At 38.5% G+C, this 21872-nt stretch overlaps 1 protein-coding gene across 9 annotated transcripts in view; it reads right to left on the bottom strand.

Annotated features, from left to right (window-relative positions):
- VTI1A (vesicle transport through interaction with t-SNAREs 1A) overlaps window positions 1-21872 on the bottom strand; it is a 346832-nt gene that overhangs the window by 236733 nt on the left and 88227 nt on the right. Inside the window, exon 7 of one of the 9 annotated variants that reach the window (XM_025203135.1) lies at window positions 1340-2032. The exons of 7 other annotated variants lie outside the window; for them this stretch is intronic. In XM_025203135.1, coding sequence (XP_025058920.1) covers window positions 1992-2032 — 41 coding nt within the window. In that variant the 3' untranslated portion in view covers window positions 1340-1991. Of the gene's footprint in view, window positions 1-1339; window positions 2033-21872 lie in introns of those variants that run through there. One more of the 9 variants, XM_025203137.1, reaches the window with a different exon arrangement.

Genomic DNA, 21872 nt, shown 5'->3' with positions numbered 1-21872 from the left:
GTGTAGGGACCTTTTCCATGAAAAAGGAAATATGAAGAAAAATGCCATTAATAATGCAAATTCTGGAGCACACCAATAATCCAAAGTTTCTCATCTCATATCATTGTGGGGTTCGTGCCACACTGATGATTAGAATAAGTACCTAAAAACTATTTCAGCTATGGAAATCAGTAGCTGTGCTGTCAATTATATACCCTGAGTAATTAAACGTGGTATTTTTAAGGCTACAAACTGATGCACTATGTACAGTTCAATTCCAGCAGGATTTTTTTTTTTTAATTTAGAATACACCATAACACACATCTTTTTTTTTTTTTTCTTTCTTCATCAACAAGGATCCCCAGGAGTTATGCATTGATCAAGAGTAATCTCTCCATCACTAATAATAATACTCACAACACGTAGAGAGAGATCACCTAGCGGACAGAGCAAAAGAACGGGATGTTAGAATTCCTGAGGCTCACTTCACCCCCTTTGAAGTGCTCCCACACAATTTAAGGAGAATGGAAAGCAGCTGAACACCTGCTGGGGATGCCTTTGGTTAAGGAAAAGTCCTCACTGAACACAGAGACACCACAGCTGATGCCAGTGCCCCTTTTTGCAGCTCCCAGAGAAGAGGTCATGGCGAAAAGCTGGCTGGATTACACTGTATTCTAGCAACACCCAACTGGCAGATGGCATGATGCTAGCAATGACCAGGTCAGTGAGAGCACCCTGTAGGTTGCTCTGATCAACGTTTGGGCTGACACATAATTGGCCCCCAAATCCAGAAGCTGTAAGTGTCTCCCTCACTGGGTGCGGGCACAAATCCAGGCCCCGTATTCCCAATTCTGTACCACTGAGTTTGTCTGATCTTGAAACCATGCTACCCTGAGTTCCTCAACTGAGCAATTCCTTCTGTCAACTCTTAGGAGATAACGCGCGGTGCTAAGCATAGACGAGGGGAGGAAGTGATGCGAGGCTTATCTTGGGGGGAGTCTGAGACCTTCTGCAAGGAACAGCATTTTGGAGTAGAGTGCCCATCACTCTTAGGGGAAATAATATTACGGGGGGGGGGAAACAATATTAATATTATTAGTGGAAAAAATATTACAGAGGGGAACAAGCCTATTTCTAGATGCACCGCAAAATTATTATTCTATATCAGATATTGATTTAATTTGGCTTAATCTAGCCGCTTTCCTCTATACCCAACACTCCCTTGTCTGCAAAATTAATGTAATAGTACTGACCTTACCTCGCAGAGGTGTGAATTTCAGCTCCTCAGATGAAAGAGGCAATGTTTTATTTCTATAAAATCAGCAATATAAGTGACAAAAAGGCAGACACCAAATTTATTGTAAAAATTACACTACAGTCTTATGCTCACTATTCAATACTACATTACATTGTCATTTAATGGGGGGGGGAAGGTTCTTAAATGTGGCAATCCATTCTCCAAGACCACTGCACACATATCAGACAAAATTAATGACTGTAAAAGTCTAACAGACTTGAGCTTTGTCGTGTGTGAAGGAAAACACAACTCTGTGGACCAGATAAAAATCAGCCTCTTTGCCTCTTTTGGCAGTTAGATCATAACAAGGCCAAAGTGATATTAAATCATTTATGAGGTTTTTAAGTTTAAATATCAAAGTGATATATATGCAGAAGTATTGTTATGACATTTGAAATTCAGCAATAGGCATTTTTTTAGACATTTCAAGCTATGTAAAACCTGACATTTCAATGTTTATATACAAAAACAGCTATGATACAAAATAACACCTCTCCACCAATACTTTGTCATTTAGAACTTTTTATAGTCATCTTGTTATATTCAAACCTGCTGCAGAGCAATTTCTTGTCTGGAAACCTGTCATACTTTTGCAAACAGAAAAAAATCTACTGCACATTAATTACGATCTTTCTGGTAATCATTTTAGTCTCTGCGTTTTCAGAAGTCACTCTTTCATCCTTTTTATGTTTAGGTAGAAATGTTCTTTTGGCAGCTAAAATATACTACTTTTGTGCAGTGTTTTGATGAAGTGCGCTAAAGAAAAAGAAAGGAAGTGAACTGGACTTGCCAACAAAGAAAAAAAATACAACATTGCTATACCACTGTTCTGGGTACCATTTTCATGAGGTATGGAAAATAACATGTACTACTCATCAATTATTTCATAATGTATAATGCCTGTCTCTCCAACCTTCTAACAGCTGGGATTGAAATGTTTTGACATGATGATCTCAGGTGAAAATACTGAAGGCATTAAAAAATAGATATAAATAGGGTGATAATGAAGAACAAAATGTGTAACATTTTCTTGCAGTCATAGCTTGCAAATTAACAAGCAGATATTGACTTTTCTTTGAGGTCAATAACAGCATTTATCGATCGGAGAAGTTAATACTCACAGAGGTCAATATTAGATCTCAAGGGTCAACAAATCTGGATACTGACTTCTATTTCCTATCCATATATAAATATTGCATAGGCAAAATGGGCACATTTAATCTTTGGAGATAAGAAAACACTGCATTGTGGCAAGACAGAAAAAGGAACTAGAAAAGTTTATATGGTGTCTAGTAGGAGTATTTTCTAAACATTATCAACCATTAGAAGGCCTAGATAAGTCTAGTGTTACTAATTAACATAAGGTCTGTGTCCCACTCTTCATTTCTGTGCTTTATGTTTTCGGAGAACAAAAATTAACCCATAAATAAAGCAAAGCCCAAATGTAAGTAAATACCCACATACTAAGATTGGATAAAATGCTTTCTTCGTAAACAAATAACAAAAATATTCTGCAAACAAATGATAAAACACTAATGAAGATTTAGAAACTAAAAAATAGCATAGAGTTTGTCTAACACCATGCATGTGAATCTTTAAGTTTGGTCACTCAAGGGCAGAATTAGGTGCTTAGGGCTTCATTCACAGCCTAGTAAATATCAACGGAAAGGCTCCCAATGACATCAAGAAACTACGGTCAGGCTCTTTGAGATCCAAAGCTAATTTCATCCCAGTTTAAATGCTGTGACTTCAAAAGGTGTAAAAAAAACAAACAAACAAAGAGAGAGAGAATTTGGACATTGTTCTTCCTTTCATTTGTACAGGTAACTTTATTTACCAATCTCAGGCATATCCTTGTAAAATAGGTATAAAGAAAATAAGAATCCAAAAATACTCATGCTACTCTTCTTGGACATAGATATTCCACTATGACAAAGAACCAAATCAAAAGGTCAATAATGAAACATCTAAGAAACGAGTTTGACGCCATATTGCTGCAAATTTGGATTTCTGCAAAGTAATAAAAGAATCGCACATTTTTGGAGATGAGTTTGTACATGACATGCACCAGGCACAAAAACTATTTAATTTGATAAATGCTTAAAGAAATGAACAAATACCTGACATAAATACTCATCATACATGCAATAGTTTTGGAATTCAATGTATTTTACAATGATTAACACCTTCATAAGGCACACAAGCAGGTGATGCTATTCCCATTTTACAGATGAGTACACTGTGACAGAAAGATTAATCGACTTGACAAAGCTGCACAGAAAGCATATGACAACTGAGATTAGAACTCAGGAATACCGAACTTCTGGTGTTCAGATCATCTCTCTTTCAAATTACAAGCAAATCTGCAGTTCAGTTAGTTTTTATTCTAGAATAATGTACCTGCAGCAAAATACATATTCTAGGATGCAAATATTCATGATGACAACACAAAGGGCCAACATCATTTCTATTATTAATCCAACATTTTACCCATCCATGCCAGAGATTAATTTGTCCTGCCAATTTGTTTGCACTTCAATTTGCTTTAGACTTGGTAAACTTGATAACAAAGACATAATAGTAATATACTACTTTGTTATGAAAGTTCAAGTATATTCCCAGATACAGAACCAGAGATTTAAATAATATTTTCAAAAGTACTTAGGTGCCTAAATATGTAATTAGTTGCCCAATATAAATGTTCAAAAGTATTTAAGCAGGACAGATGCTTAATTCCTATTGCAATCAAGGGGTGCTGAAATCAAGGGATTTAAAGAACTTCACCTGCTTAGATACTTACCTGCTTTAGTTACCCGGTTCATACACTGCAACATTTTAGAATTAGTAGATCGCATGTTCTTTGCCCATGCTTTTATTCATGGATTGTAATGGAAAAAGCAGGAACGCCTGTTTTCCAAACCCTAACTTCACTTGGAATGAACTAGTCTAAAGGACATATTTTGGGTTTGATCAGTGATCACAAAATTCAAAACAAAAGTAATTATAAGAAGAGTTTTGCTGAACAACAGAAGCTGAAAATCCTGAATTTGGAGAAGCATGAATATCATCACTGAATGCCTTAAAACAAGATAGATACTTAATCCAGTAGACAACACAGTTGTACACCTTCAATGTCAAAATGTAAATAGGTTTTGCCCTAATTCTATAGAGAGGCAGATAGATGGATAGCAGATTATAGTAAATTAAATGAAGATAGCAGATTATAGTAAATTTTTGTCTTTAATATGGGTTGCCATAATTTGAAATGTAATTATACATGGGTTTAGTTTAGTAGCTCTTGGCTGGAGGATCAATGGACAAAAGTTTGATGGCAATCTAGCCTATAAATATGGCAGCTGAGGGGAACTTATGTAAACACTATAATAACTACTGAAGTCAAACTAACATTTTTCAAGCAATGAAAATAAAAACTAGTACAGCTGAATGACTAGCAAAATTAATGAACATGGACACTCTGAATCTGACCATTTTGTTGAGGTAAAGTACTACATGGATAGTAGTACTTCTGTACAGTTTAAGTTACATTTACGCCATGATTAACGTGTTAATATAAGGTACCATAAAATGGCAAACCAGCCATAAAAACGTTCTACACAAAATGAACATGTACAGGTCCTAGCCAAGGCCGACAACTGACAGCAATCAATTGTCAGCTCCAGCCAGAGACAGCACCAGAGCCTTAACCCAGCCCCAGTGCAGTCTGGTGCTAGCCCCAGTGCAGGCTGGATCTGTGAGCACCCTGCTTTCAACTTGATGGTGCAGGAGGAGCCCAGGATCATGGTCCCGGGCTCCCCCTGCACTGGCAAGTAGAAAGGGTATGATTATATCATATCTGATCCCCAAATCAGGCCTCCTGCCATGCATATGTAGCATGGTAGGAAACATGAATGTTGGGATCAGATCCCACTGAGCCTTTAAATGAATATGTGCCAACGGCTTAAGAAAGCTAAGCAGGAACAGAAATAAAATGAAGGACAATCACAGATTTGCCAAATCTATACAATAATAGGGAGCATGTGTGTGTGTTGGGGGAAGGGGAGGAACACCATCAGATTTGAGACCAGCCATTCAAATCTAAGATACTATTGAGGTCCAAAGTTTTATTTGATAAGATGCAATAGGAAGCATGTGATGCCCTTCAAAATAAATGCAAATACATCAGTTACGTAGTGATGATACTGATATCCAGGCTTATTATCATCAAGCTGAAAACTGAAACCATTCAGTTTTGACCTCAGTATAAGGTCACGGATGCACATTCTTGTCTTGTAAGCATTTATCAATCAACTGAGCAAAAGAAACAAACCACAAAGAAATTTTTGATTTACAGACCAATACATGAAATCATTAAGGCCTGATTTGCCAGTTATGACTAGCTATAAGACTTACAACTATGAATTGTTGCATAAGCTTATTAGCACTAAGTCCAGGAACATGCATTTTGAAGCAACTTTCATGTAAAAAATGTATCTTGAAATACTTTATAGAATGAAGCTATATTAAAAGGTATACAACAGCAATCGGATAGAAAAGGGCAAGGATGAGTATTGAAAATGGTGGATAGCCAAGAAGACAAAGATCACATAGCCAGGCCTGGGAACTGAGAAGTCATGCAGAAAGGACCTGTATCACTGAGGATGGAACTGCAGAAGAAAAGACAAGAAACATGGCGGAAAAAATCCAGGGCCAAGAATCACAACCAGGTGTACACAGAGTGGCCAGCAAAGGTTTAGGCTCTATAAGATTTAAAAAAAAAAAAAAGTCATAATTGGGAACTTTGAACATATAAATGGAAATAAGTCTTTACATATCTGCCTACTCTCCCAAATTCTATAGATTTAGTCTTGAGACTGAAATGGATGCAACTTTGGTCAACAACTGGTACCCATGTTGCTCCTTCTGTAATTAAGTTGATAGGGTCATGACTCATGAGAGTAAGTGAGCTATATAACTTGTTTTTGTAGCCATCCAAGTTTAGCTAAAGAAAAAAAAATGAAAGAAATGGGGTTAAAGTTGCTTCATTTGTATCACTACAGGAACATGCAGATGTACCCCTTACATTGTAACGGTTTATATCGGTATCATTTGATCTCATACAATTGTTGCATCTGTCTGTACCAAAGTGGATCAGCTATAGCTCTTTCTCCAACGTGACTGCCAAGATTATTTCAATAAAGGGTTTCCTATATGAAACCACTGGTTCTCTCTATCTGGATGATAGCAATTTTAATTCTGTGATCTATATAGCTCATTTGCCCAGTCACTGAGCAAAAAGAACCCCTATTACAAACCACTAACCTAGCAGATTCTCATTTATTTAAATGACAGATGGCTTAAGCATGATCCTACTGAGAAATAGCAAAGCTTTACATTTAGAAAAAATATAAAGGTGAATGGGTTTTATTACTTTTAAAAATCATGGCCCACAGCATGTCAGCAGAGCAAAGAAGTGAACATTGGATAATTGAGGGTGGTAGCATAAGCCATTCTGCCGTGGTTTCCTATTAGCGTGTAAACTTTTTCAAAGATACTTTCAGTGTCTGGCTTTAGGGCGTCTTTTTTTTTCTTCCCTCCCCCATCAAAAACAGGAATTTGTGTAACTATGATTTGGACTCTCAGTCTCAAGATGTAAGAGGGCAACAAAGTATTGAACTTGAATGATGATCCACCGCGAGAGCACCTTTTTGATAGCAACTTTGCTTGGAAAAGCGCATTCTTCAATACAAATAATTGTTTAATGTTAAACTTTGTTCTTTTGTGCAAATGGAGGAAAACACTGTTAGCCCAACAGGAAGTAGAAGCAAAAGGCTTCAAACAAGAAATACAAAAAAAAAAAGCGAGGTATAGTTTTTAAAGTCGAAGCCCATCAAGTTTTCTACTTGATGTAAGTTGTACACAAAGTCTTCGTCCAACGAGACATCACGCTGTGCAATTCTGTGGTACCCACCTAGAGAAAAATCTTTTAAATACATAAACACAAGCTAAAGGGAAAACTTCACAGAACTAGAAGTTTAACTCAAAGAGAAAAGAAACCTGATTAAAAAAAAAAAAAATCCTAGGAAAGGTAGAAGTGCAATGTAACAAGGTCATGAGTTTAACAGCCTTTCTTTGTACCTGAAAGTAAATAGGAATTCCATCTCTTTGTTTGGCTGTCTTTATTCTTTTGGAGAAATAAAAATGAAACAGAAGATAGAGGACTTCACATGTCCTCCAAATTCCAAGTCGGCAAATTACTGTCCCCAATTTAGCAGAATATGTAAGCATGTGAACAGGTCTACTGAAATCAGTGGGACTGGTACTATTCATAGATGTCAAAACTTAGGCATGTAAAGAATATTCCAGAAAGCAGTTCTTTCCTACTATGAGTGAGAAATTTGTTCTAGTACATAACGATCAAGGAAGTGTAAACTCACCTCTTTTCTTTTTTTTTTTTTTTTTTTAAGTTAATGGTGTTAAAAAAAAGAAGCATCTTAAAAAGAAACAGAGACCTAAAGAGATGGCATCAAGTCATCCCAAGTATTTGCATGGCTTTTATGATTATGCCCCTTGCTCTTAATAATCTGTCTTTTTTTTAATGCCAAAGAATTATTTTGTTGTTGCCAAATGCATTACAATGCAAATTTACAGATAGAGCAGAGTGCACAAACTCCACAAACAGGTGAAAGCTTAACACTGGAAGGAAGCAAAGGGAAAGGAAGGGAAACATTTTAAGTTACAGCCTGTCCACGGCATTCTGCATCATTTAGACTGAAAAAGAAATAAAAGAGTCAACATATGGCGCAAACTGGCAAACACTAAACTTGGTTATCCTGGGCTGTATGCAATAAAAGGGGAAACAAAGAGCAAGAAGAGTCCCAGGAAAGGAACTGAAAGAGAAGAATGAGTCTGGGAGAGAAGAGGAAGGACCATCAAGACTGGACCACTGCACATGGTTCTTTAATTATCCTTTAATGGGTTTTCGTTAGGCTGTCATAGTGTCTTGGGAAAATATTCCAGACTACAGCTCAGGAGAGATGCTTATTCCAAACTCTGAAGTTAAATGTTAAATCCCATTCTCTCTCCTACTGGGAGGAATTATACCAGCATGTCTGCATTTGCTGTTTAAAAGAAGCTGCAACGCTCATAAAAGATTTATATATATACACACACACACACACACACTATTCTTGCATTCATCAATAGGAGGCACTGGAAATCATCTTTGTAAAGACCCGAAGTCTGCAAAGCACTGGGCAGCTATACTGAAATCAGCACAAGTGGCCGAGTGCTCAATTTACTGAAAATCAGGCTCTTTATGTAGGAGAGTACAACGAGTGACTGATGCTAGGCTTCTGTTTTTAAAAAGGCTTAACCTGGCTATTCTGGAAACCAAAAAAACACATGGTTAAATTCCTCACATGGAAGGATATGCAATGCATTTGCAGGGGAGATGGACGTAGTGTTCCATTTTGCCACAACCTTTCAAAAAGCAAAACAGAGTACCACCAGGAAGGCGCATGAAATTCAAAACAGTTCACCTACGTTAAAGAAAATTTAGGATTTGCTGTTCTCCATTACATCAGATTATCTAATGAGATTTTTAAAGCAGGTCCCCTACACTCCAGTAAGGGTCCCCCCCCACCCCACTCCCGCCTTCCTTTCCCCCTCCTCTCATGGGAATTGGAGGGCTGCTTACCAATTTAACGTGACCAAGTGAGACATTGAGGCCAGTGTGAGTAGGGTTTCTTCGTGGCTAACAGCATCACTAAACTTTCCTCATCTTGCTTTGTAGTTAGAAAGGTCACTTGACCTTATAGATGCTTTATAGAAAGTTGGAAATGGTCAACAAGTGAATAAGCATAGTGGATCTGTATTTAAAGACAATTTGGAACCAGTAGACAAACTTTTGGTGCCTGACCCTTCACCACACAATATTTAATCCTGGTATTTTAGAATATAGTACAATCAGGAGGCAGGAGTTAGACAACCTTTTCCGTTACCCGGTTCCAGAGCAGAAGGAGAGCTCAAGCCATTATAAAAGTGGACATTAAGCCCATCCTCTGTTCATCTTTTCTTAGATCCAGGACACTTATTTATGGGTGTTCACAATACCTGCAACAATACAGACTCGTTCTTACTTTGGGTCCCTGGGTACAGTTGAAAAGTACAAGAAAGTCAACTGTTGGTACATTCAGAAAAATTACTCTCAAATCAAAGGTTATAAATACGTAACAGCATTTACATTTCAACTGGACACTGTAAAAAAATTAGACTCTAAACTGAAAAAGATAACATAGAAAAGCTGTCAAGCTTTTAAATCATGCAACACATTATTACAAGTAAATAGAAATATAGGGTATTTTAAAACACAAGTTTCAAGTGTTCATTTATACAGAAGAAATTATTAAATAGTTTAACCAGAAGTGTTACTGGTAGTTCAAACAAGTCCCTTAAGAGCTCTATTGTACACTCTCCCAAAACAAATTGCAATGCATACTTTCATGGCCACTAACATGGTTCAGCATGGAAGCCAAGGTCGTAACCACCGCCTCCTTGCAATACCATAAGACAAACAGGGTCTGCACTCCACATACACAAAAATAGGGGATGCAGATACTGGTTTTGGCGAGATTCAGAAGGAAACGTTCTCTTCTGTGGACCAGGACTGGATTTTTAAAAGGAACGTACTGAGTTCAGTTACCTATAATTCAGGGGTTCATGTTATTTATAAGTCATGAATCTTCAGAAAAGTGCCAGCGATTCATCAAAGTTTCACAGATTTCAGCATGAAATATTATCCAACTGGAAATTCACATAAGAAGTATGCTAGGTACAAGGCTATTCTCCTGTTTAAAATATTTAAGTCATTCTACATGGAACAGAAACACTAGCACAACAACACGCAATGTAGATGAACAACCGAAAGTCTGAAAATTATTTGTCCAAAGTATGACAAATCTTTGTGAACAACACACCCTTAGAAGAAATAACAGTCTGTTGAATTTGCACAGCTAAAAATGACTTACATGTATTTCACTTGGCTTCATTTATTTAACATAGCTCAGTTGGAACTGCCCTACTGCAATACTGAAGACCTGAACAGGAATGGACGACATTCAAGTGACCTCGTACTTCTATAGCTTAAGAATTGAGGATCTTGGCATATCTTGACCACATCTGGATAACGGCTTTTCATCTCACAAAATCTGTTAATAAATGGGTGTAACATTTGCTAACAAATGGGTATAACAATGCTTTCCACACCAATGGCTTCATCCAAAGCCCAATGAAGTGAAAGAAAGGACACGGGGTTGACTTAATAAAGATCTGGATTTATAGTGAGAAGTAAATGTTATGTCTACAGTGCCCTTCTGGATCCTTCCAAACATCAGGTGCGCCATAATATTTTAAACTGTTACCATCTCTACATGCTCGTCTTTAAGACACGGCTTTCTTCCTAGATGGTGTTTACGGACTTTTAATGCTATGTTGGGGGGTGGCTGTTTACTAAGTTGGTGTTTGTAACTGAAAGCTACTGCCACCCTGGCATGTACCACTTTTACATCGCAGAGAAAAACAAGTACATTTATTTCACTGGATAATGCTATTAACAAAAAATGGCTGTTCATAAGTTTCTAAAAATGTAGCGCACTAATGGCTTAACCTCCACTTTTGTACATGAACTACTAATTTACAGCAAAGTAAACTCCAATCAGAGGCAGGGATTCCCTGGACTGGATGCTGTACAAACACATACATACCCGAGGTGAAGTCCTAGCTAAACTGAAATGAATGAGAACTTTGTCACTGAATTCAGTGGGTCTAGAATTTTGCTTGTTGTCCCTATTTTAGAGCGGGATGCAATTAGGGCACAAATAGTAGCACGTCGGTTGCTCTGCTTTTTAGATATATTTGTATATTAATTTGTATACTATGTAAAGGTATAAAGGAAGAGGGGATGGCAAGAGGATCTGAACAACCAGAAGCAAAGGAGTGGGGAAAAGAAGGGAAAGGAAAGGAGGCCACTGAGGAAAGTGAAAAAAATGGAGATAAAGAAGAAACAGTTACATGCAGGGAATACTGAGTGAAAAGTGGCACTGAGGTCAAGGGGCCAGGGCTGGATAGGAGGCAGGTGAGTCAACCAACCAGGCTAGGGACAGACATTACACATAAACCAGAGTAAGTGATTTAAACTTGTAATTGAACAGATATTCAGTGCACATAAACCAGTTTGAAAATGGCCGAAACCAGTTTGAGATAAACCGGGTTAAATGTAGTATCAGACTTAACTGATTTGGCTCAAACCGGTTTATTCAATGTCTGTCCCAGGCTCCTTGCTGGTTTGAGTTACATCAGACAGCCCCAGCATCCTGGCATGCTCTCTGAGCTAGGATCTGTTCCAGAAAGCTGGGCTGGCACCTCCCTCTGCTCTGTAGCTGGAGCAGCAGTGAGGCGTGGCCAGACACTGGCCTGCCATGGCCTCCCCAAGGCAAATTCCTCCCTCCATCCCCTCTACCTCCTCCCTGCTGGTAAACCCTGTGAGAGGTGGGCATGGGTGACTGCTGCCTCCTGAGTGGAGGGGCACATGCCCCGCCCTGACTGGACAGTTAGCAACTGTAGGGGGTTCCCCCAAGGCCAATCCCACAGGCTGGGGGTAAAATGGGGGGAGGGTTGATCCTGCCCCAACCTGCAACTGACAGAGCCATGCTGCTGGCACTTCTGGGTTGGCTGGATCGGCTGTGGGGGGACTGCTTCTCCTGGTGCACTCACTGGCCAGTGCTCTAAGGGGGGAAAACCAGAGCTCTCACCTGCCCCCCACCCCCTGCCCAGGAATGCTGGCTGACACTAGTGCTCTCAGGGGGTGCACATGCACCCCCATGCACCCCCTATCCATCTCTACTGGAGGTGGAAAGTATTGGCAAAGACCTGACAATCATCACACATATGTGCTGGAGATGGAGTTAAGGGAAGTTGCAGACAACTTCTGGCTAGAAGTTGCAAATCAAAGAATGCAGAGAGCTACATTTACATTATAAAGCAGAACCTATAAAACCTAAACAAAGCCTTTCTGAATGCCTGGCTGTAAGGAGATACTCTGCTTTCAGGATTAGTAAGACTTATGCAAGGCTCTCTCATCTTCCTGCTTTACATTTTAAGTTAGACTAAGTTGTGTATGCTGTGTTTTACTGAGCTGTATCTTAGCTTAAGCAAAGAGTTTTGATAGTTCCCTGTTGTATGCTTTGCAAATTGCTGTCTTCAATACATGTTTGCTTCAGAGAAAGGACTTTTTCTCCAACCACACTCCTCAGTCTGGCAGCAGCTCCCTGCTCCCCTGCCCTCCCCCCACCGCCCCAGTTGGTTGCTGGTATCCCCTGTATCTGCTAGCCCCACCTGGTGCCTGGCCACACCCTCTTCGCTCCAGCGGGGAGGGGTGAAAGCCTTGGAGGGTGTCTCTTTTCCCTGCCCTTTGACAGTAACTGGCAGGCATGCTCTAGTGCCCCCTGTCTTCTGGCTTGAGCCACTGCAGGCACGTGTCAGCATTTCCTGATTTAACAGAGAATATCTGTCTAGTTGTTAATCAGTTTAAGCTGCGCAGCTTAGGCTAACCAGCAAAGAGTAAATCAATTCATGCTCAGGCTTTTTGAATGTCTGTCCTAGCTCTAATGAGCAAATAGAAAATAATATCCAGAATGAAAGGTGTATAAAGCAGTTTGCTGACATCATCAACAACCAACGACAAGAAAGATACTGTGGAATAGAAGTATCTGCTACTGCTGCACCTGGCTGTTGCTGAGATACCCTTCTTCCCCCTTGAGGGATGGATCTCCCCTGATAAGTCTTGTTCTGTTTTTTCCAGTCCATGTGACTGGTATGGCCCTGGAGCCTGCAACCCCAAGGGAGAGAACATCCTTAGACCTCATTCCCTATACTTAAGAGTCTGGACTTGGAAGAAGGCAGAGGGCTTAAAGTTTCAGAAATGCAATATACCACTTCAAAATGAATTTCTGAAACAATAAACAGATTTTAATAGAAATCAGCCAGCAAAGAAAAAATTATATATGAGACATGAAATACCCTTCCTTGCAGAAGAAACAGGGATCATGAAAAAGCTCTCTCTGATGGTGACTGGGAGCCGCATAAAAAGTCATTTCACCGTAGAAACTTTGGATTAAGATTTCAGTAGAAAGATGTTCCTCTGGCATATCAAAGAAACACCTGAGAAGGAGATATTGGTATATGCTCCAGAACTCAGAAGCCCTGTTTCTCTAATGAAGGTTTTACATACAGTATTCACATATACATGTATGAATTATTCATTAGAGATGAAATAGGTGGATATTGAGTGTAAATATCTGGGACAGGAATCAAGGGCTTGTGTTTTTTTTAAAGCAACGGGCCTTATAAGTTAGGGTCCAGCATTTCAAAACCTGGTTTCCATTCTTATGCTTGCGGTTATCTGTGGTCTCAATTAAACTCAATGAAATATTTGTGAGCCTACACACAAATCAGGAATATGGTTGCCTAAAGGACTTTTAACTGCTCTCACAATGTTCCTGAGGGTACAAAATCATGCCTCTAAGTTTGTACACCAATAAAAAGTCCAGCTGAGGTTGCACTGAAAACATTATACCATCTGTATGATTCTTGTTAGGATTTACTGTTAATAATGAATTTAGACCTATTTAAATCCTTATAGTGATAATTTGATTTCTTTCTGGTTTGCAGGAAGTGTTTGTAAACTGCAATGTCTAATGAATGCTATGTGGACAACCAAACCCTGTCTTTCCAGTAAGATGAACTCAGCATAGCTGGGGATTTTAATTTCTATGTCACTACATCTGCTCCTTTGATTCTTGTGTATATCTAATTTATACCTCTAGAAATATATCTCAATAGCAGATCCATGTAATAAATTGTACAAAAGAAGATCCTCGAAGGTAAGGATTCATTGCTTAGGGTTGTTCCACCAGTGAAAGGAGGAAGCAATCCAAAGTTTTCAAACGATGTTGTTGATGATTCATACCTCACATCACTGATTGGTTCAAACTGTCACTACAGCTGCAAAGGTAGCATCCATAGTTGTTTTAAGCTAGTACTTTATTCAGACACAAATTCATGAGTCATGGGTTGCAATACCTTCAAGAACTCTCTGCAAACATTTCCTAACATGCTGTCCCATTCCTGTGTAGTCCAACCAAATTCTGCATCTGCATGTGTTCATAGAAAGGGAAAGAACCAAAAGTGCCACCCTACCCAGTAAGGTTCCAATTCAGTTCCTCAAATGAAGGTCTTCAAGACTCTGAGAGGGAACTAAAAACACTCCTGTGAGCTGATTCGCAGTTAGATTAAATAAATATATATATATATATATAAAATACTCACAATTTAAAAGGTATAAAAGGTGCATGGTCCTTTATGATCAAGATAAGATAACAGGAGAGTATAATAAGATGCTGGGCTTTGTCTTTGTGTATAATGAAGACGGGTCAAAACCTTGACTTACCCATGCATCCGGAAGTATTTTGTAAAATAAAGTTTTGTGCTTTTCATGACTGCTCTTCTAAATTCATACAAGAGAAATAAGTTACTGTAGGCTGATCTCTAGTGCACCAGAAACATCTGCAAAGTAAGAACAATATCTAACAGAAACATTGCTGGTGGACCTCATCACTAACAATTGCGTGGACTAAGTCTTTTCCCATTTGTGATTATGCAACAGTGTCATGTGTAATGATTAAAGCCCCTGCTTACATTAGCAATATTTATTCAGACATTATTTTGTCTATTTTTAGCATTTTAGTACTTTTAGCATATTTTTAAACATACTTAGGTAAGTCAAAGTAAAGGGGAGAGAACTGCCTGCTCAGTTGGCTTTTCATGGGCCAAAGCAATGCACTGTCCAGTTTCGGGATCAACGGGAACTGCTTATCTTTACCACCTCCCTGGCAAACTACAAAGCACAGAGGTGTTACATTCAGTGTCACTTTAGAAAAATAGATATATTATGTATATTTCTCTCTATATGCAGCGCTGGCTACATCAACAAGCAAAAAATGAGGCAAAAAGCTCAAGGGCACTATTGTCCTGTGAAATGACTGATTTTGCATTTTAGATTATGATTAGGGACCTACTTAAATCATGGTTTTCTGATTTTCACAGAAACTGATCACCACAAAAAATGGCGTTTCCTGCAATTTTGCACCAAATCACTCAAAAAACCCCCAAACTTACTGGAATACAAAGAAAGTGTGGCAATCCCTGTGGCAATAGAGCACGTGGTTTGAGAGATTGCTACTGAGACACTGAGCTAGTGCTGTAAACTCAGTGAAGGCACCAGTCAGGAAAGCCAAAGGGTTTTGGCGCCATCTTTTAAGAAGTCAGATGAAAGAAGCCAGAAACCTGAAGATAATGAGTGAAAAGAAATCTAAGAAGCTAAATATATTTCAGGTCAGGATTGTGCAAGGCAGTTCCCTGTAGGAATCTTGCATGCAGATGGTGGTAAACTGTTTTGTTCATCCTGCAACGTGACTATGGATGTGTTGAGGAAAAACAGCACTGATTGGTATTTAGAGTCCCACTTGTATATAAAGTGAAAAGCTGCTGCAGAGGCTGAAGGTCAGAGCAAGAAACAAGCAACTACGGCCTCCATCTTTAAAAGAACCACTGAAAGCAGGCTGACAAGAAGAGAGCCTACATTTTTGCTAGTGGAGACATTCGTGGCCACCAACATTCACTTGGAGAAAATTGATAACCCGACATTAAGGAACTACTTGAACAAACATGTGCCAGGTGCTGGCAGTTTCCCATGTGCAAACAAGCTTTGCCAAGATTGTCTACCAGGAGTAATTGCTTTGCATGTTCAGTCTACAAAATCTGCATTGGTAGAATATGAATCAACCTTGCTTGTAGCAGATGAAGCAGCAGATGCCCAAGGTAACTCTGTTTTGCACATTTTGTTTGTACCTGGGAGCTGGACAGACCGCAACCTGCCTGTTTTTCAAACAGAGCCAGATCACCTTGCGTCTGTCGATTTTTCTACCGTGGCACAAGCTGTAGTGAAGATTGTTGTAAACTATGGCTTAGAATTTAACAAGGTCTCGGCATTACTGTCTGATAATGCAATGTATACGTGCAAAGCTCTCTCAGATGTGCTCCATGGAATGATGCCAATGTAGTTTGTGTCACCTGTAATGCACATGTCCTTTCTTCAGTAAGTGACATTTGGCGCACATGTGTTCCTAATGTGGATAGCTGGGTTTCCTCTTTTAAAAAAACATTCAAAGACTGTCCAGGCGACAAGCTTCAGTTCAGGGAGTCTATTGTCCAAAGTGGGGATCTACATGAGACTGTGTCACTTCTACCAGAGCCAGTGCTTACAAGGTGGAATTAATGGTTTCACACAGTTCGTTACCACGCAAAGAGTATGAAGTCCTACCAGCAATTTGTGTGCGAGGAGCCTGAAATCACACCTAGTACACAATGCATGCTTAAACTATGCAGTCTCTTAAGACAGGGCAACACTGAAGATCCAAGTTAAGTTTGTGGCTGAAAATGCAATCTGGTTTATAGAGCTTCTAACATGGTTTAAAGGCCGGCAGGCTTTCATCCACCTAGCACGCAACGAGTTGATGGATTTGATAAGTTGGGTCGAAGACATGGCATCACAACAACTTTCAAACTGTCAACATGAAAACCAGCAGAGACAAGAACCGTTCCAGGCAATAGCTGTGAAGTTGAATCAGTACAACAAATAAGATTAGTCACTACCACTGTGGTTTAAACAACTGGCTGCCTCCATTTTTTTTAGCGCTGTTTACATTTTTGACCCCAATCAGGTGCCTTCTCTGAGTTTTGACCCTCAGCTACTGAAATCAATTCCTGGCTGGAGGAAGTGCTGCTTACATGAACTTTGTCAACGACTGCCAGATACCTTTGGCTGTGACTGTGTTTTGGGGGTCTGCTTCTGATTGGTTTCCACATCTCTACAACTTGGCAAAAATGCTGCCTTACCACTCCGACCAATTCAGAGGATGCAGAACGCGTGATCTCGGTGTACGGACAAGAGTTCAAGCTACAGAGGCAGGATGTCAGCTGCACCTGCTGGCGGCTGCTCCATGCTAGCAGTTAACAACTAACAAGAACTGTTTCGATCAAGGTTAGCATGATTTAGGATTATTAAATTTTTGGTAGAACACTAATAATAAGTTACGATGATATTAGTTACAATTCATATTATGTATAAATTTATATCCATAATATATTTCAATTTAGATTTATATTTAATACTTAGATCTATAATAATGAGGTAAGTTATTTGATATTTCCATGGACTTTGCTATTGAATTATGCCATGATTTTTGCCCCTTGGTCAATCATCAGTGAGGGGTGGGGCTGCTGGGTCCCCACGCGAATTAAAGCGGGGGGGTTCTGTCCACCATGAGTGGCCCACGAAAATCCCTTTGTCTCATTATAATTTAGGTATGCCCCTAGTTATGACTGTGGTTTCACACTGTCATCATCAACTTTTATAAAAGTCAGACAACTCCAGGCTGCTGACACAGCAATAAATGGGATTCAAGTTCCTGTCATACTCTCCAGACTCATAAAAGTGCAGAACATTTACTAGCTAAAGCAGCCTCATTTGTTGTTGGGATCTGCCAGCATTAAATGTTATGACAAACTTCTGACATTTAAGATTTGAGATTGAGAAAAAATGTTTCTGAATAGATATGTGATTTTACTTTAATTTATTTTCATATGGAGAGCTTGTTTTTAAGTAGGGGAATATGGAAATAGTCCAAAGTTTAAACAGTCAAAGTTTTAAGATGCCCTGCAAGGAAAAATATTCTTTACTAAATCTCTTCTATTTAAAATATAAATTTCAAGTTGCTCCAAGGACTAAAGATGCAGAGACACAGCTTGTCTACAGCTATCCTGAACATGTAGTTAGTCCAATAAAAGATTTAAAAAATCCTTTCCTCTTGCATTCAGAGATGTATTCAAGTAATCAGCATTCAGAACCTAGATGTACAATGATATAGGTAAAACTGATCATTTCTGAATTTTGTGGACACATCCAAGGTTCAGGAATTTAAAAAACCCCACCACCCCCAAAGGTATGTTTAATACGATTTCATCATGGGAATCTGGAGAGCATTTAGGAGTATTTCCTCTCTAAATATTCATGAAACATGGTATAGACTAAATATCATCAGTATATTGTACAGAAATCATTTTGCAAATAGAACTTGCTGAAAGCTGTACCACTCTAAACTATGGTCTCACACAAGAAGTTTTGATTTGTTTTTTTCTCACTGACATAACACAATACAAATTACATTAATTTAAATTATATTTTTGAAGATGAACTGAACAAGGCATTTTGAACTGTTCTACATTCAGAGATGCTCTCCTGTCTCAAGCAATTTTATATAAATCTGCATGGACAAAAGGATACAGTCCCAAATTATAACTAGTCTATAGGGAAGATAAGGAAGGTCTGGAATTAAATTTGAATGCAGGCATTATTTAAGTGCAAGGAGTTATAAAATATGTTCAGTTCCAAATTGGCAAGAAGCCTCCCATCAATCCCAGGAGAGCGGCTTATATTCAAATATATGGCCAGTGACTATGATCTCAATGTATTTTTGAGGAAGCAGGATGTTGTAGTCAGAGTTTATGATCTGGAAGTAGGAATGCTGGTTTCTAATCCCAGCAGAAAACAAGTTTGAGACCAAGAAAGTCACTGAACTGTGTGTACCTCAGTTTCCCTATGTTTAAAACAGGTATATCGGGCTTACAATTGTTGCAGGATTTTGAGGCATAAACACCAAGTGTTTATGATGAGCTCAGATCTCTGCAAGGAAGACATTATATGGTGTTCATTATTAAAGAGTGACCACACTGACAAGGAACATAACAGCTGAAGTGCAGTAGCTCTTTATCACTGTGAGATAACTCAATGAATAACGAGTTAACATAGTCTATTTTACATGCTTAATATGTTACCATTGCTTAGCTTTAAAAATGTCAGGAAACATTTACTAGCTTGAGCTCAAGCTGCTTGTCTGCCGTTTTACCTTGATGGCAAGTAAGAATGAAACCCCCCCCCCAAAAAACTCAACAAACCCACAGCTAAAACCATGAGCAATATTTCTTCCTATTAGCCAAATAAAAAAATAAAACAACAAATCACCCTTCATATGGAAGTGAACAGCGTTTATTCATTTATGAGGCTGTTGGCCATTATTCAGTGCAGACTCATTAAGGACAGTCTCGATGGCTACAAGAAGTAATTGCTTTTGCTACCTGTATATAGTTAGATAACTCCATGTGTTTAAGTTGCTAAGAGGCATTTACAGGTGCCATGACTTAAAATTCAAGGACCATGTTGTCCACAGGTGCCCAACACCTGTGAAGTCCAGAATGTATCCATAATGAAAAGAAAGGGAGAAAGTCTTCCCAGTGCAGGGGATCCACACATCTTTCAGCATCACTTCCTTTAATTGGTTATGGTATTCCTGACACTTTACCTAGATGGTTATGGTATTCCTGACACTTTACCTAGATGCCTTGTACATGGATAAATGTAGGTCTTCACCATCAAATGCAAGTACCACAGTTTCCACAAAACATAACCAACAACATTCAAAGGCTTGACAGATAACTTCAAACTGGGTCTTAGATATGGCAGTATATGTTGTTTAGGTGTTGTTGAAACTGGGTGTTTTACTACAGAAAGAAAGAAATCTGATTTGAGCAGATCTTGGTTTGTGCACCCAAGAATGAGAATGCCCTATCTGCTGACCAACCGAGCGAAGCAAACAACTAAAAACTTCTAATTCATGCGTGTAGTAATAAGGACCTGTATAAAATAGGTTGTATAAAGTCAGATTAGTGCCTACGTAATCACAAAGGGTTTAATATATTTCTTGTTCATGTTATAAACTGCAGATTAAGATCTTAAACATTGCTTTATAAAAAGTTCTAAAATAGATGTGGACTGGTTTGTATGCCTGTGGTGAAAGTCACCTGATTCATTACAAAAGGCTATGCAGATTTAAAATAATAATTGTTATAACAAGTATTAATGCAAGAGATACCCAATGGTTCTTACCTTTCCTATTTGCATATTCCAAAGTATTTCATTATCATGGCAGATGTAGGCTTGAGAAACCAACTGAGTAATTAAGCAGAATTCAATACCGGAAGTTTTCCATTTGTGTCACACCAGAACACCCAGTGAGCGTATTGTAACTCACGATTAATGAACGTTACCCTTATATGGCACTGATCAAGTACAATTTTACTGGTTTCCAAAATCTTCATGGCCTACATTCAGACCTAAAAATTATTCATCTGTTCCTAGGGAAGTCTTTTACAGAAACCTCCTTCCCAAGGATGCTAACATTTCCAAATAAAAACATCTACACTGTTCAGAAAAAAACCACCTTCCATCACAGCTGGTAGCCCACAGGGACAGATAACTCAGTTGTTGAAACTTAGTGAACCTCTACAGAAGTCAATGAAATTATGATAGTAAGCACCATTTGTGGCTGTACCCCACAACATATTTCTATGTATATAAATAATCAGCGCACACATTTGGTTTTAACAGGTGAGCCATCAGTGACAAAAAGAAGCCAAAGAGTGGGAGATGCAAATATAACTATTCTAAACTACATAGGCAGAATTTTTTTACATAGCCTCTCCTTGGGAAAAAGTCAAGCATGACAAAAGCAATACAGAGTTGGATTTCTGCCTGATTAAGACAGTCCTTTTAAATCAAAAGTTATGGCTATTGGTAGGACAACATTTTGAAAATTGACATCAATGCTCCATTTACTGGTACAGCGTCCATTTCTGCTATTCTGCCATCTGCAGGAACAAAAATCTTAATTGCACCCCTTTCCACCAAAAAGGAATATCACAAATTTTTCCTCATTAATTTTCAAGGGATGTGTCATGAAGTCCACAATAATTAAAATATGGACACATTAATATAAAATAATTGAGTTAAGATACTTATGTTCAACCTTACAAGGATTAAATTTTAATTTACATTTTAAATAAGACATATAGGATGCTATACGATATCAGGATATATGGATTAACAGGACTTGCTACAGAAGAATTGCTACTTACTAAAATAATATGAAACTTTCTGTAACTTTACAGAAGCCAGTTAAGAAGATTAGACTATGGAGGCTTAATTAATGCTGTGTTTTCAAAAAAAATCAAGGACTGGTACAACTTGAAGAAATTTTGGAAGTACTAGTTGAAGAATTACAGTTAACACTAAAATATTGAATTATGTGTGGGTCTTGCCTTAATTTTAATAATTTTTTTTACAAATTCAAGATATAATTGTTTACTACCTTCCTGGTATACAAAGCGTGAATCGATTTCAAGAAAGTTGGCGCCCACGTTGTTTATCGTCTCTGGTTAATAGCTTATAGATTTATTAAAATGATAATTTTTACATATATGAATAAAAGTAAAAGATGAAAACAACTGGAGTCTGCAGTATGTGCTAGCAATCATTGCGGGTGGGTAAACTGACAACATGTAACTGCATATTAAGACAAATGTAGAA

The sequence above is a fragment of the Alligator sinensis genome, unplaced genomic scaffold (genome assembly GCF_000455745.1).
Source record: "Alligator sinensis unplaced genomic scaffold, ASM45574v1 scaffold559_2, whole genome shotgun sequence".
In the NCBI taxonomy this organism is placed as follows: domain Eukaryota; kingdom Metazoa; phylum Chordata; order Crocodylia; family Alligatoridae; genus Alligator; species Alligator sinensis.
Note: the sequence above shows the minus strand (reverse complement) of the source record. Positions and strands in the feature narration are given on the sequence as shown.